This window comes from Ambystoma mexicanum, chromosome 4p (assembly GCF_040938575.1).
Source record: "Ambystoma mexicanum isolate Mex_15411 chromosome 4p, UKY_AmexF1_1, whole genome shotgun sequence".
Lineage (NCBI taxonomy): Eukaryota > Metazoa > Chordata > Amphibia > Caudata > Ambystomatidae > Ambystoma > Ambystoma mexicanum.
This window is the reverse complement of record NC_090927.1, coordinates 1021965335-1021982773: the sequence shown is the minus strand read 5'-3', so window position 1 is coordinate 1021982773 and position 17439 is coordinate 1021965335. Positions and strand designations below refer to the sequence as shown.

Genomic DNA, 17439 nt, shown 5'->3' with positions numbered 1-17439 from the left:
TGGGAGTATAGCTCAGGGGCAACGCACTCGTCTTAGAAGCAAGACGACGCAGAGCAACAAAGGTTTGATCGCCGGGTCTGCACTTAGAAACCTCTAGGTATTAAGCGCGTTATAAATAACCAATTACAATTACAAAGCACTTTTGCGGATAGAGATACATTGGATAGACTTAAGAGGACAAAGCGATAGAACCCCTAGGATATCCATTGCCCTCAGAGGGACTTTCAATGAGTGCAGAGAAGAACACACCATATGTTCATAGATTAAGAGATTTACCAGGCCATAAAAAGGTTGGTATGACAACAGCACCAAAATGGACAAAGGGTGTAGACACATCCGCGCACAAAGGCGGACTGATGCAATTCCCGTTATTACAAAAGGGTAGAGGGTTAAACAAATATATTCTCTAGCCCCAAAACAGACAAAAATAACCTGAATTATAAATACCTTCACTTACAGCAGGCACAATCAAGTGAATTTACTCATTTGTAACGGGAACAGTGGGTATGACTTTGGCAGTAGGCAACATGAAAAGCTTGTCTGCCACTATATTGGCTGAACACTCAGAAGACACTTGGAAGAGGGCAGGGTAACCTTGGGTGACAGCACAGAACACCAGACATGACAGGCCACCTTTCAATAATTGCCAAGCAGAAGTGTGGAGGGTACTTAGAATACAATAACCAGACACATCAGAAATGAGTGCAATCATGACACAAAAAATGGGACAGGAGGAGGACCTGGCTGCTTAGATACAAGAGAAATTGCGGTTAGAAATGAGGGACTCATGGGAAAAGAATAAAACTATTTTCTATCAGAGTTTAAGTCAGGGACTCCCCAAAGACGTGCAGAGGCAATAAAAGAAAATTGTAAATGAGGAAAAACCATGGCCCAAGATACAATTGAACACTGTTCATCATTGTTGATTGAAACAAGAGAAGGACAGAAAAAGTGGAAGAAAGAAAGGTAGAAGGGAAGCTGGTCCAAAAATTGTCAAAATTAGCGGTAGAAGGAGGAGTGTTAAGTAGTATGGGGGAAGTCAAGAACGTGCAGGAACCACAACAAACACAGCAAGGGTGGAATGGCAATTTTATGGGGTGAGGAGAATATAATTATTGCCACCGGGGAGAGGGTTTATGCCAAGAGGAATAAGGTTTGCAGGTTTTAACGAAGGAAGAACATGATTTGGGGCAGTAGGGCCACAGTGTTGGACTTGTGGAAAACCCGGACACATTACAAGGGTTTACAGGAGTAGGGGAGGAATACAACAAAATTGGCAGCAATTTGTACCAAGAGGGGGGTCCACATATCCACTGCCATATAGCGCCATGCAACAAGATTACAATGCCCAAGACTACAAGCAGTATGTATATTGCCAGCCCAGACACAGGCTCAGCAAATGCCACCAACACAGGAGACACTACAGCCACAAATGTAGCAACCACGTCAGGCAGTGCAGCCTTAAACACAGCAAGCACAAATACAACCACAAGCACCACAGAATACAATAGCAGAATGGGATGCAAACATACTGCCGCAGTAAAGGGTGTGACATTAGAGGGAGGGAATCCTTTCACTGAAACAGGAATTAAAATGTATCCGCAATAGAACAGCCCACAGGGCAACTTCATGTGCTTGATCCTGTCAATTACACCAGACCCACAAGAGTAACCGAGGGTGGGGGTGACTATAAGTAACAAGACTTTTTCCTTTTTGGTTGACACAGGGGCGACGGGATCCTGTGTTAGAGGGGAACGTTCTGTGTTAGAGATGTGTGTTAGAGGGGAAGGTTGCGATGTCAGACTATTGATGGATGTACAATGATTCTCTGGGGCTATGGCAACGGTTTCTTCTACAGACAGACCGCCCATAACTATAAGACAGCATAAGATGGCTATGCCATTATTATATTCCTGAAAAACACCAGTTAAAACATATTGAGGAGAGATTTGATGAGTAAACTAAATATGATCATTTGCTTCACCGAAGAAGGGATAATATGTTCAACGCCACGTATATGTGAACGTGCAAGAATTTGTGAGAGCATTTTATGGCGGGAAAGCACAAAGGGCGTGCCACTAACCCCACAGATTTTCCCTTATGGGGTACAAGTGGTAGTATCATGGCTTCCACGAATAAAGGACAAATTGTTGAGATTACCCACAGACTTTTTGTTTAGACCAGAAGTACCCACGAATGTGGAGGAAGGGCAAATTATCACAATTGAATTAGAAGCAGCAATAGTGAGAGAGGACAGTGATTTTACATGGCGTTGATGATGGAGGAGTAATGTGGCGGACAGAAACAGTGCTTGACTCGACTCACTGACTTCACTGATGACAAACTGTTTGATGATGATTATTCAAACAATGAGGTGATGTTTAACATCTGCATAACTTACTAGCTACAAATAGAACATAGAGAGGTTCCCCAAATAATATTATTGAGAAGAGTACCATTGTTTTTGCAGGAAGATTTGTCAAAGGTGGTGAGTACACTGTTGACTAGCAGTCCATATGATGTCTGCCTATTAAAAGGAGTGGGAGTAGTTAAGATAAAACCAAAACAAGGTGCCATTTTACCACAGGTAAAACAGTATCCCATGTCAAAAGAAGCTGATGAGGGTATCTATTTAAAAAAACTATTGCCATCCTGATACGACAAGGAATATTGGTGCCTTCAGAATCACCATGCAACACAGCGGTGTACCAAGTAAAGAAAGTAACAGGAGGGTCTTGGAGATGTATACAGGATCTAGGCCTTTTGAACACCATTGCTGGGCAGAACTCCCACTGGTGTCGAATCCAGCCACAATATTGTGTAACATACCACCAAAGGGCCAATGTTTTACAGTGATTGATTTGAAAAATGTTTTTTTCTCTATTCCCCTGCACGCAGATTCACAGTATCTGACTGCGTTTACATATCTCGAAATCAGATTACAGCACAGTCGCCTCCCACAGGGGTACTGTGAATCCCCTAGTGTTTTCAACAGGGAGCTACAGATGGACTTGACACAGACAGCATAATACAGTATATGGATGACTTATTGGTGTGCAGAGCCACACAGGAAGAGTGTCCGCTAATACAGTCGGCAGTGTCCTTCCTGCAAAGGGTACAAGGTGGACAGGACAAGGAGAAACTGCAATATTGTCAGGAAGAAGTATTATACTCTGGTCAGATAATAGCAAAAGAAGATAGGTGACACCTGAAAGGGCAGAAGCAATAACCAGAAACCCCCGGCCCAATACAATAAAAGAGTTACAGCAATACTTGGGTCTCTGCAATTATTGTCGGGCATGGGACTTTGATTGCAACACATATGTCCAACCTCTTTTAGAAGGACTAAAGGAAGCAAAGAAAGACAAAAGCGAGATTGTGTGGAAAGGCAAGAATACAGATGCCTTTGATGAACTGAAAAAAGCAATTAGCACAGCTCCTGTCTTGGGGATACCAAACTATAATGAGGAATTTCTCCAGTTCTCCAATTCAAATGGATTTGTGATGCTGCTGTCCTTGCACAAAAAACTTTGATGGGGCACAAACCATTGGCATTTTACAGCGGGATGTCAGACCCAGTAATGAGAGCCCATTATCCATGTGAACAAGCATTGGCTGCATCAGCCTTTGCCATTGAGAAATCCTCCACTATAATGATGGGCTGTTCAGTAACATATGTCGAACAAGCCCTTTTTGCTATACTTGAAAAGGCAAAAAGCACATTGACTACGCAGAGCGTCTGGCTGTGAAGTAATAATATCTAATCCACTATCAAAATTGTCAGGTGAGGCACAGTGAATTCTACAAAATGTATAGCAGAAACAGTGCATGTGGGCTAAAACCTTTATGATTGTGCCACATACACCGACTATTATGATGACGTTCCCCATGTTAAGGAAGATGCCCTAGGAGAGGGCATAATTATCTTTGTTGATGGTTCATAGAAGATCGATCAAAGATCGGGACAAAGGCATGAGCGGTAGAAAGAGCACGATTGCAATTTTTCTGTGTAATCTACGTGACGACAACTGTACACGCAGGCCTGTCACAGTGAAAAAGGAGGGGTTACTGGCGCGCCGACCGCACACCAGTACATCATGCGCCATTGTTCGAAGACCGATAAAAGCATTTGGATATCCCTCAGCAGTAGCAAAAGTTAAGTGTCCAGCGCATACAAGAGGTGTACACATGGTTTCCCATGGAAATGAAATGGCAGAAGCTAAAAGGGCAGCACAATTCTCTGAGATATTAGACATTACAGCCAACCCAAACAGACGCACACATGCGCGCAACATGGTGATGAAAGAAAGTTTTAACACACTGCCAGTAACACAAATTGTAGAGCTACAGGCACGCGTGCCACAAGAAGAGGAGGAATTATGGGACAGAGGGAGTGCTCCTTATTCGCTGCATAAATAATGTCGTGCAGGATAGCATAGGGAAACCGATTATGCCTTTATGACTGCTTATAGTAGCAGCTGAACAACTATATTAATCAGCACAAACTACAACAGAGTGTCTTGCAGCATCTATTTCAGACAGCTAGTTCATCCCAAATTTGCATAAGCATTTATCTAATTTCATAATCAATTGTGTAGTATGTTATGTAAAATGATATTCATACCACACACTATCACTACTGGAGTAGCGCTCTGGCGGATCTGAAAAGCAAGAGGTAGGGTATTTTAGTAGGACTTCGCGGGAAAAGGCTCAAGAGAGCTGTGATGTGCTATTGGCATCTTCCGTTCGGTTTACACCATTCGCTGAGCGTCCGTGTGGTTTATTGGGTCGGTAGCTGTTGTGTGCTGTTGAGCGAGGCCATGTGTGGTGTGTTTAGTTGTTGCGGTGTAGTGAAGTGTGTGCCATTTATTGTGCTGTATAGGTATGGTTGTGTTATGTTTAGAATTTGAGAGGTGTGAGCAGAGGGATGAGATTTAGTGGAGTTGGTTAGTGGTGGCGCTCCATCGTACCTCCTATGCTATGGCCACCTGTGATAAGCGTCCCTCCTAATATCGCGTATTGTGGCGCTCTATAGGGACAGAGGGTCTGCACCTTTAATTCCGTGTAGGGTTGTGGGTTGTCTGCAGGGCTATTTAGATCAGAAATAATTTCAAAACAACTAAACAGATAAAGGGATATGTACAATTATGTATTGGAGGAAATTAAGAAGGATCAATGGACAAATCAAGTAAAAGCATAGGGAATTTGTGTTTCATTTAACATTTATATGTAGGATACCTCAATCCCAACCAAGCAACTGAGGTTACAACAGCAATTCCATTTCAAAATCATGATGGTAACCCCCTCTTCCATATGCGATCTGCTGTTAAGAGGTGGAAATGCTTTAGGAAATGTAAAAAGAAATACAGATCGATTGATGGGATGATTGAGATCTTACATTCATGGTCACAGACTGGCTAACACCAATGTAAAGTTTGGTTAGCTTACATAAACTAGACAACATATAGTGACATTTACAAACAGAACAAACATTGTACAATATAGCCTCCAATATGTGCTGCAAACAGATTGGGCATTTATACACTAAAGCATTTATACACTAAAGTAATTTGTATTCTTATTTATAGAGCACTTTCGTCAAAGCACTTGTTACAAAAGAAAGTGGTACAATTCATCAGACAATCAATTGACAAAGCAGTAGACTACAAGAATTACAAAAATGAAAGGACAGAAATCAAAGTAGCAGATAGATACACAGTTGGAGTATAGAAACAGGGATCTACAGGTGAATGGAAAAGAAGAGCATGGGACAATCTTATTTCAAGAGGAAGACGTTCCAATGTTTTGGGGCAGAGAGATAAGGACAGGAGGCGGTACTGATCACAGGGTGGCTTTGGGACAGAAAGGAGGGAGCGTGATTCTGATCACAGAGAATGAGTAGAGTGTAGAAAGAGATAAAGGAGGAAAGGCAAGGCCATGGTTGCTCTTATAGACAATGTTGAGAAAGCAGAAGAGTAGTATGCGTTTAAAAGGAGGCCTGGTGAGGTCCGAATGGATGAGTTAAAATTAGAAAAAAAGAAGGGCAAGATGAGGGGTAGGAAAGTCAAGAGGAAAATAAGAGCAGTAGTCAAGACGGGAGAAGACAAGGGTACATATATACGTAATTTTGTGACATGAACTATTAATAAAGGCCAAGCTTTACAGATGTTCCACAGATGGAACCTGCAAGAGCGAGCAATGTTGGTTATAAGCGGAATAAATAAGAGAACATTATTTAAACTAACAGTCAGGTTTTGAGCAGAGATGTACCGAGAAAGGGAAGCAGGAGGGAATGAGATTGAAGGAAGAGGGGTGGGAAGGGGGGAGACAAATTGAATGGTGTCATAGATAGTATTGAAAAAAGGAGAGAAAGATTTGGGAGTCATGAGCATAGAAGTGTGAAGATAAACCCAATGAGAAAACTAAAGTGTAGATGGAGAAAAGGAGGGGGCCTAGAACAGACCCTTGTGGGGCGCTGTATTGTAAAAGAGAAACAGGGGAGTGATTACCAGGCCACGATATAGCAAAAGAGTGATTATTCAGATAGGAGTGGAACCACTAACACTGAGCCTGAAAAAAAAGGAAGCAAGACTAGAGAGAGGAGAATGGTGATCAACAATACGGAAAGCGGGAGAAAGATCAAGGAGAATAAGAATGGAAGATAATTAAGAATGGCGGGTGAAGAGAAGGGAGTTAGAAACACAGAGTAGAGCCGTTCTGTGGAAAGGGCGAGAGACAGATTGGACAGCGGGAAGTAGAGAGTTGGCATCAAGCTAGGAAGAGATTTGGGAATAGCTGACTTGTTCAACAATTTTAGAGAGGTATGGTAGTAGGGAAATGGGGCAAATGTTTGCAGGAGAAGATGGATCAAGTGAGGGTGGTTTGAGAATGGGAATAATGATAGCAAATTTCAAACAGTTGGGAAAAGACACCGGGCCTCATTCCGAGTATGGCGGTAAGGGATACCGGTCACTGTTAACGAGACCTGTGCCGGTAATCCCTTACCGCCACATTCCGAGTTCCCTTTGCGCCCTCGTCCTTAACGCCTGCATTTAGCAGGCGTTAGGAACGAGGGCGCAAAGGGGCTTTTAAGCCAATAACGGTGACCATAAAGTACGGTCACCGTTATTTGCAATTTCCCCATTCCCATTGAGCCCTATGGGGGCTCATTTGGGAATGGGGAAGAGCCCTGGGGAATGGGAAATTACCGCCCTGGTCAACTCGGAATAGGGCGGTAATTTCCCATTCCACCAGGGCGGTGCCGGTACGGGTCCGGCGCCGACCAAGGCGCAAATAGCGCCATTGGTTAGCGCCAGACTCGGAATGAGGCCCACTGTAAGGAGGAAAGAGTTAAAGAGAGAGGTGAGGAAAGCAAGTAGTAATACATAGACTTTAAGGAGAGGTTCAAACGGAGATGCAGTAGGGTAGGCATGAGCAAGATAATAAGCAGTATCAGAGAGAGAGGGGTGAAAGAGACATAGGTGGGGGAGAAGAAATAGGAGAGGATAGCGTAGGAGTCTGAGAAAAGCGAAGCAAAGAAACTTTGTTAAAATAATGTAAATGTTTCCTTACAGTAAATGCAGGATCTGTATCTGCAAGGGATATTGTAAGATGTTTACGAACAGTAGTCCAGCTCTCGCTATTGAGGACGTCAGATGGGGGCGCAGAGCACAATGTCTGTAACGCATCCAGCCGAACCTTAAAAAGAAAACCAACAACCAGTCAGTTCAACAAGCTCTAGTAAGTATAATTCAGCAAAATAATCTTTTTTCATGATCCCAAATTGCTGGTTTGCAGATTAATACTCCTTCGGTCTACACCTAAAAAGCATAATTATCAAAGCTTAATGTGTGCTTGTTTTATGGCAATTTTAAAGTGCCACTCAACAAAGTGGCAACATCTTACTTTCTTATGACACACAAGAATAGCAGCTTAAATACTGAGTGTCACAAGTAAGTTGTACTACTGACGGTATGGATACATTTACAAAGGGTTTGACAACATTACATGATTGAGGTTACTGACAATGTTCTACTTCTTGGCTATAATCGCCCCTCTTTCGGATACCAGACAAGGTTGGCTTGCTGTTTTTTTCAAATTTGATGACAATTCCTGGATGTTTCTATATTTGGGAAAAATCAAGTGAATGATCTACAGTTTAGTCAAAACCAGACACAGAATGTATTTCTCTGGTTGACACATGCAAACACAGCCCTAAGTCATCCTTCATAGTTTCTCAAGAACAGATACATTAATCATGCGCTCGGAAAATGCACCACTTTAGGAAAATGTGCGCTACCTAACAATTTAGGTATCTCTTACCCATTTGTCAAGACACTCCCTGAAGGCACAAAGTCCTGCAATCCACATCAAGACTATGTACCTAAAGTCATTTGTGCACTGCAGTCCTTTCTACCCAAAAAGAGTCAAGAAGTCTTAATGAGAAATTTCAAGAACAGTTCTTGAATGCTGGGACACTTGGCTATGTGAAGGACATATGGCTTAGCCTTTCCTGAAGCCACTCTCAACTCCACTCAACTACCATGAAACCCTGATGGTACCGTAGCAGCAGTTAACAACACTGCGTCCTGGAAGAGGTGTGCACGCACTACAGGGGAAGTGCTTGGTTTCCTATGATGCAAATCAACAATGGGAAACAAAATTTGAGATGGAATCCCAGGAACGGTCACAAGGACCACCACCTTCCCAATCCACAAAAAAATGTAAATAACTAAGGTGATAACTGGAATCCCACATTTCAGCTACTTCCTTATGATAGAAACCTTCCACCATCCAATTGATGTGTCGTATGTAGACAAATCCCTGTGTACGCACTCACACAGATTGCTTTAACCCTTCTACCATTACAGAGAATGGACAGGACATGGACCAAACTGTATACTTTTAAGATAGAAAGAGTTTGAGAAAAGAAGCTGCAAAAATAAGATATGTCCATCAGGAGATTGACAACTGTAAATAATATGCATGATAGGCTTTGAGATTGATGATGTGAAGTACACGGCATGGACCAAAGTACCCAGGAGCCAGTTTCAAAGGTTTCATGGAAGAAGGAAAGGCTTTTGGTGACAACTAAACTTGACTAGCAACTCTCAACAGAGTGTTGGTTTGACGTGATGGTCTACATACGTGTTCTTTATAACATGGCTCCTGGAAGGTACAAGCATTTTATTGCTGTTCTTTTCACCCCAGAGGTTATGCTTTAAAAAGAAAACGCACAAAAGCCACGAAGAACACAATCACAGAAAATGAAGCATTGTAAAGGAAAACTTGGTAGTTGATAGAATTTTTGTTCCTTGGCTGCAAGTGCTAACCAATACGATTAATGCTCTGAAGACCGGATTGAGATCTTTTAGCTTTCTTCCAACAAGGAGAGTTGCCTCTCGACTCGTAAGAGGATCGCTTTTTCAATGAAGTCGTCAAAGGGGAGTTATGTGACCTACCTGCAGCTAACGTCCCTCTAGGCTCTTTCACCGTCATTGATAGGCAGGATCCACACTCCGATGTTTAATGATTGGTTCCCAAGCACCACAGACACACCTGATGGGGGTCCGTAAGGGACATTTTCGCACTGCAGTCATGGTATTATTTAAACCCTGATCTTGGGGTCTAAGTTGCCAATCGTGGCATTATTTAAACCCTGATCTTGGGGTCTAAGTTGCCAATCATGGCATTATTTAAACCCTGATCTTGGGGTCTATAATGCCGACAAAGATGACATTTTTTTCACATTCGATATGTTTCTCGAAGTAGCAAAGCGCGTCGATCTTTCGAAGCGATAGCTCTCACAGAAAAACGGAACTGAAGCCAACGGATGCTGCGCGCACTGGTTTATAGTCAAAAAGTCGAAAACATAATGTCGAATAGCAAAAATGTCGAAAAAAAATGTCGAATGTAAAAAAGTCGAAAAAACATACATATAATAGGAAAAGTCATAATTTCGAAAAAAAAATTTCGAAAAAAAATCGAAAACCCAAAACTTTTTTTTTTTTTTACCCAGATAGTAACATTTATTTTGTGGGGGGGTTTCCCCCCCCAACCCCCCCCTCCTCCCCATCCCCCCCACCCCCCATAGATATACCTTTAATTATTTAAAAAAAATCTTTAATATAATATTAAATAATTAATTAATTATTTAAAAAACCATCCCAAACCCCTATCCCCAACCCCCCCATCCTCCCCATCACCCCCACCCCCCATGGAAATACCTTTAATTATTTTTAAAAAAAAGTTTAATAAAATATTTATTATTAACACATAAAATCGAAAAAAAGTCGAAAAAAAGTCGACATTTTTGTTTTTCGACATTTTTGTTTTTCGACTAAATATTTTCGACATTTTTACTTTCGAATATATTGTATTCGAAATTATGACTGGATACCGCGCGCACTATATACCAGTGATGACGTTGACATCGAGACAAAGGCCCTCGAGGGACATCGAGTCAACAGGCATCGACGCGCAGCGTCCCCTGCTGGAAAATGTTTCCGAAGCAGCTAAAGCTGAATATGGAGATATCAAAAGATGAGGAATACGTGGGAGGACACAATCCATTTGAAGTTCGTTTTCGAGCGCTGGTTGTCAGGGAAAGAAAGGAGGGCACTTCGAGGAATTTTGACCGTGCATATTGACCATTCAGCGCGGAAGTAGCAGGAACGTGCACAGTGAGGTAGCAACCTAAAGAAATCAAGTTGTTTATAGTTAACGTGTTCAGGTTTAAAGAAGAACGATCTAGCCAAGGGCAATGATAGCAACAAAGAAGGTCACATCAGATGTGTAAAAAGTTAAGTTCAAAAGTCAAGAGTTTTGAGACTTACTCTTAGAAGTTATCAGCAACTCTGAGAATTTCTACATGAGCCTTTCAGCTATAAGGCTAAGGCTAATGGTACTGGGAAGAGATGGGAGTAAACCATTTTAGTCTGTTGTTTGAAGGGTGGAGAGAAAAGTGTTAATAATATCCTGTGTTCACTTTTAGGTCAACAAAACACAGCCTATCCGGTGTTTTAAGGAGACAAGGGCGAGTTGCGGAGACCTTTTTGTTGTTTTATTTACTTCCCCTTTCCCCTCAGATTTGCCTGGGTAGCAATTGTTTTACTAGGAATTGTTTGGTATGCAAACTTAAGGGGTCTGGTGGGTAATCTGCACTCCTGCAGGAATGAAGAGCTGGGACCTGATACAGCCATTTTGACTGTTCTGCCTACTTAACATTTGTCTTCCAAGCTCACAAAAGCCCCTGGTGGAACTGGAATCCAGTTTCATTTGTGTGTGCCCACGTAACAGACGTGAGGCTGGCCTTCCTTAATCAGAAGGGTGCCAAATGTTGGAAAGGTGCATGGATGTGATGGGAGGGCTGCAATGAACCCAGTCCTGTGTCTGCATGGAAACCCCAAGCCATTCACTAGACTACTACCTTGAACTACATCTGAGTAGCATAGGGAAGGAGATGCTTCTGAAGATGCTTGCTGAAAGCTCCACTGCCGACTTCTGATCCAACTCACGGTGAATCGCTGCATTTCTTTTCAGTTCTGGTACTGAAAGTATGTATACCTGTCCCTTACCTGCCTAGACCCTCTTGGAAAACATTTCCTTCCTGTGTCATTCCAGTTGTGTGGATTTAGCTATGTCTCACCCTTCACCATTTGTGGTTTCCTGTCTCCCCGTGTTTGGTTCCTCATCTTGTATGTTACCTTGGTCAGGATTTGTTCTGCTGTTCTTTCTTCTTCACCTCTGAGGGCTCTTCACATTAACTTTGGACTTCCTTCTTCCATCCTTCTCATTTCCGTCCTCGGGCCGCTTAGGAGGTCCTTGTGTTCCTTTTGTTTTTATCATCCTCATTCCAGCGGTTCGGTTCTCCCAATTCCATCTGCAAGGAGAGAGGTTTCCTTGACCTTTCAAACAGGAAACTGTTACTTTCAAGAGCCATTAAGATTACAAAGCTGTCATGATGCCTACCCCCGGGCAACCAGACCAAGTCCATCAACCCCGGAAGCAGGCATCATGTTACCTGGAGCAAACCCAGCAACCCCTGTTAGGGGCTATCTGGGTACAGTCCTGGCGCCTATGGCACCAGGCACATATGGGACATCAGTCCTGGCGCCATAAGCGCCAGGCTCATATGTTAAAACTTACCTGATGCAGACCATGCTGCAAGGGATCCAAGCATCCAAGCCCATGTGAGGCTTGAAGGGACTATTTTATCTTAGGAACTATTTTGTTACTCGGGTGTGGTTGTGGAGGAATACTTACCTGGGACTACTTTGAAGGCTTTTTAAACCACGCCCGAAGAGCAGCACATGCTTCGCGTTATTCTGCATCCAGCAGTGTAACGCTCACCGTGTCTACAGTCAGCATCCAGCATCCCGCCACGCCCGCCTCGAGTCCAGAGCGCCTAGAAAGAAGGGAAAGAAGAAGAAAGGTTAGAACAAGAACTTTACTGGATTTCTTACCGGATTTCAGATTCAGCGCATCTTCGAACCAGAAACAGACTTCATTTTAAACGCGTCGCATCGCCAGCAGCAGCGCTGCGCCATACTCACTGTTCCTCGCAGCATCTCTACGATCTGGTGCTGTCTCCATCACCAGGTTGCCGCATTCCAGCACCCAAGGGGGACAAGAAAACAACAAGGTGAGCCAAGGGAACAAACAAGGACAATCTCTTGCCACCATATGCTTACCTGATTTTACCGCAGGAGGTATTATCCACCAGCACGCCAAATCTTCCTACGCTGCACCTGCAAGAAAAGAGAAAGCAGCGAGTTAAACCTTGGCATCATTTACCGGACAGTGTTATAAAACACAGACTCTTACCTGAACGCTTTCAGCTGCCACAAGACGATCATCTTTTGGGTCTAAGCTGCAAAAGAAACAAGGAATTGGACAAGAGTGATTATTCGGACATTTTGAACTCTTTCGAACTATATACTTACGGCCTTTCGCCCAGAGGTTTGGAGCCAAGATTTGTCCAGAACTCTTCCAATACCCTCAAGGCAGTGAAGTAACTGGCCATCAACCCGCCCCTGCATTCTTCGCAGGATGGAGAGCTCATCATACAAAACTATAAGGTGAGCTTTATGAAAGGGAATGTCAGAAGTGATAAGTGGGGACGCAGTGAGGTTTTACTACTCAAATCCACAGGTGGCTAATTCCCTTTACCCGTCTTTAGGAAACTACTTCTACGGGTCAAGCAGACAAAGCTAGGTGGGCCAGTCCAGTCAGTCATCTCTGCACTACGCATCACGTTGGTGGAGACCGTGGCTTTCCATTTCTGCTCGACACCCCTGTGGGAGCCAGGTGAGCATAACAGAACGCAAAGCCTTCCTACAAATTCTCACCCGAGGGTCATGGAGACCTCAGGAACTAACCAACTGGCCCAATTATTAGGGGAACTTAGGGCTGAAGTACATGCCGCTCGCCAAGAAACTAATACACTCAGGAGAGAGTTGATTGTTTCGAAGGAACGCACTGATGACCTTGCTAGACAATTACTGTAACACCAAGCGGGGCAAACACCCCTACCGGGACTCGGGGGGATTCCAAACCCTGTTTCACCAAGCTACCCTGTGCAAGTGATTTTACCAGGCAATATCCCTTTAGCCCCGCCAGAACACTTTGCGGGGGACCTGAAAGGATTTGCCGTGTTCATGAACCAATGCCGTTTGCACTTTTTATGCAGACCTGGAGCCTTTCCAAACGATCAAGCCAAAGTAGCCTTCGTATTATCCTATCTCAGCGGCAGTGCAGCGGATTGGTCAATCCCACTAGTCAATCAGGATGACCCTATTCTTCGGGATTTTCAGGGTTTCCAAATGAGCATGGAAAGACTATTTGCCCGGCACTCTCAAGGACAGGCCCTGGATAACGAACTTTTGTCCCTACGACAGGGTAACCAAGACCTTCTAACCTACATAGCAACCTTTAATAGGTTGGTGGTGGAAACTGGATTGGCCGAGGAAAAACGGGTTACATTGTTTCATCGGGGACTTCGAGGAGAACTCAAAGATGTTTTGGCTCAAGTTGTGAACCCACCTCAAGACTGTGCTAAATATATAGATTTAGTGGTCCAGTTAGATCACACACTTCAGAATCGAAAGGCTGATCGAGCCAAGTTCCAGAACAGGGTGGTGGTTAAACCCAACGCTACCCACAAAGGAACAGATGCCTCAGAACCCATGCAAATCGGAGGAGTTAAAGGACCCTTGACACAGAAGGAAAGAGAAAAGAGGCGGCAAATGCAATTATGTCTATACTGTGGAACTTCGGGACATTTTCTACGGGATTGCCCTGTAAAACCACCCAAGAAGGTGGTAGGAGCTGCTGATAAAAGCCATATGGAGTCAGACTTGGGAAACGACCACGCCCGACAAGCGTAGAGGTCCGCTTGCCGAGCTTGAAGAAGGATACTCAGACCTCGCATTTCATCATACCAATGGTCCTTATAGATCCAAGGCAGCCATCACGTTTGCACGCAGTTAGGGCATACATTGATAGCGGGGCCATAGGAAACTATGTGGACCACGAATTGGCTTCTAGGATGAATCTACCTCTCTGCAGAAAGACCACTTTGGATGTCATCACCACAGTCGATGGAACTGAAATTGCCTCTGGGCCTGTAACTCATTCCACCACAGAGATGACATTATTGGGTCAGGATGGGCATCGAGAGACTATTGTGTTTGATTTAATCAAAGCCCCACAGTTCCAAATAATACTGGGGATACCTTGGTTGGAAACACATAAATTCTTGTATTGATTGGCGAGAGAAGAGAATAACCTTCCCGGATTGTGCACATACTTGTTACCTAATAAAAACCTTGAACAATGACCTGGCCACAGTCGCTACTCCAGTTGTGCAGTTACCGCACGAATATCAAGAATTCTAGGATGTTTTCCAAAAAGAACAGGCAAACACCTTACCACCTCACAGATCATACGATTGTCAAATTGATCTCATACCTGGTGCACAACCTCCATGTAGTAGGATCTACGCACTTACGGAACACGAGAACCTTCACCTACGACAATACTTGGACCAATACCTTGCCAATGGCTTCATTCGTCCATCCACGTCCCCTGCATCTTGAGCTTTGTTCTTCGTGCCAAAAAAGGAAGGTGACCTCAGAACGTGCATAGACTACCGTGCCTTAAATCAGATCACGGTTAAGAACCGATACCCATTGCCTCTGATCCCAGAATTACTAGACCAAGTAAAGGACGCTTGCATCTACACTAAATTAGATCTCCGAGGGGCATACCATCTGGTACGTGTTAAGAAAGGTGACGAATGGAAGACTGCTTTTCGCACTAAGTACGGGTTATTCGAATACCAGGTGATGCCCTTCGGGTTGTGCAATGCACTAGCAGCCTTCCAGTATTTTATGAACGATGTCCTTCGTGAACTCATTGACGTCTGCGTTGTCGTATACATAGACGATATTCTAGTGTACTCCTCTTCAGAATCAGACCATGTGAAGCAGGTTCGTACAGTCCTTGAGAAAATACGCCAGCACAAGTTATATGCAAAATTGGAAAAATGCGTTTTCCATACTACAGAAGTTGAATTTCTTGGATTTATCCTGACTCCAAAAGGAGTTTGAATGGACTCTCGAAAGGTGGACGCAATTCTCAAATGGCCATCACCCAGTTCAGTTAAAGGAGTACAAAGCATGCTCGGATTTGCTAATTTCTATCGCAGATTCATTCCGGATTTCTCGCACGTTGTACACCCTATCACAGCGCTCTTGCAAAAAAACATACGCTTCTTGTGGACTGAAGAAGCTGAGAATGCCTTCCAAGAACTGAAAGCGAAATTCACGTCTGCACCTGTATTAAAGCATCCACGTCCTGAACTCCCATACATAGTTGAAACCGACGCATCCAGTTTAGCCATGGGAGCTGTCCTGTCCCAGAAGGATCCTGAAACCGGTCAACTTCACCCAGTTGCATTTTGGTCCAGAAAGTTCTCCGCACCCGAGTTAAACTATGCGGTTACCGATAAGGAGCTATTAGCTATCAAATCCGCCTTCAAGGCTTGGCAGCATTATCTTCTCGGTGCCAGGCATACCATTACTGTAATCACTGATCACCGGAACTTGCAGTATTTAAAGACAGTCAAAGCCCAATCATCACGCCAACTTCGATGGGCATTGTTCTTTGCCGAGTTCGATTGTTCTTTGCCGAGTTCGATTTCATGATCACTTATCGACCAGGTTGTAAAAATGGCAAGGCAGATGCCTTATCCCGAATAGGAATGGAAGAAGCATATGCGAACCCGGAGCCGGGGCCTATAATTTCAGAACAAAGAATTCTTGGCATAACTACTTCACAAACCCTAGAAGATATTCAGGTAAAGATCCAACAACTCTTCGAACCAACAGCCCTGCAGGACTGGGTAAAGAAAGGCTCAGACTACTCTGTCATCAATGACCTACCTTATTATCAAGGGCGTCTATTTCTACCATATAAGGAACTACAAGAACTAGTCATCTCCAATTATCATGACACCCTGATGGAAGGGCACCCAGGTATCGCAAAAACTGAAGCTAAAATTAAGAGACATTTCTGGTGGCCCACCTGGCAAAAAGACCTAAAGTCATTTGTAATGTCCTGTGGCATTTGCGCCCAAAACAAAAGTCAGAAGAAAAAACCAGCTGGCCTTTTACAACCCTTGGATATTCCACCTACACCATGGCACACCTTATCGTTAGACTTTATTACAGACCTACCTCCATGTAATGGATTTAACACCATTCTCGTTATTGTGGATCTTTTTTCCAAAATGGCCCACTTTATTCCTTTAAAGGGATTACCTTCTGCTTCAATTCTGGCCAAGGAATTTCTCTAAAACATTGTTTGAATACACGGATTTCCCTCCGTATTGGTCTCTGACCGAGGTAGTCAATTCATTTCACATTTTTGGAAGAAATGTTGTCAATTGGCGCAAATCGACGTGAGGTTATCGACCAGTCACCATCCCCAGACTGATGGTCAGACGGAAAGGACCAACCAGACCCTTGAACAGTACCTGCGTTGTATGTTACACCAGACTGAAAGTAATTGGAAGGACATTCTATGGATTTCCGAATATGCATACAATAACTCTGTACATTCTGGAACTGGACAAAGCCCCTTTTATACCATATACGGGCACCACCCTCGAACCTCAGAACTTGACTCACCTCAACACTTAGAAAGGCCTGCAGTGAACCATCTGCACGCTACTATTACACAAGCCTTTAAGGAAGCAACTGAACATTTGAAACATGCGAAAGAAAAGTACAAGAAAAATGCTGATCACCATCAAAGTGATGCTCCACAATACCAAATTGGGGATCAAGTTTGGTTGGCCACAAAACACATACCTCTAAAGGGAAAGCGGACCTTTAACCCTAGATATTTGGGACCTTACCTTATTAAGGCCATTAT

The 17439-nt window shown here is 43.6% G+C and overlaps 1 protein-coding gene across 2 annotated transcripts in view; it reads right to left on the bottom strand.

The window, feature by feature from the left end:
- Positions 1 to 17439, bottom strand: part of TBC1D32 (TBC1 domain family member 32) — a 2506374-nt gene that overhangs the window by 2125331 nt on the left and 363604 nt on the right. For both annotated transcript variants that reach the window (XM_069606604.1, XM_069606605.1), the window contains exon 8: positions 7573 to 7698. In XM_069606604.1, the coding sequence (XP_069462705.1) occupies positions 7573 to 7698 (126 nt within the window). The remainder of the gene's footprint in view (positions 1 to 7572; positions 7699 to 17439) is intronic.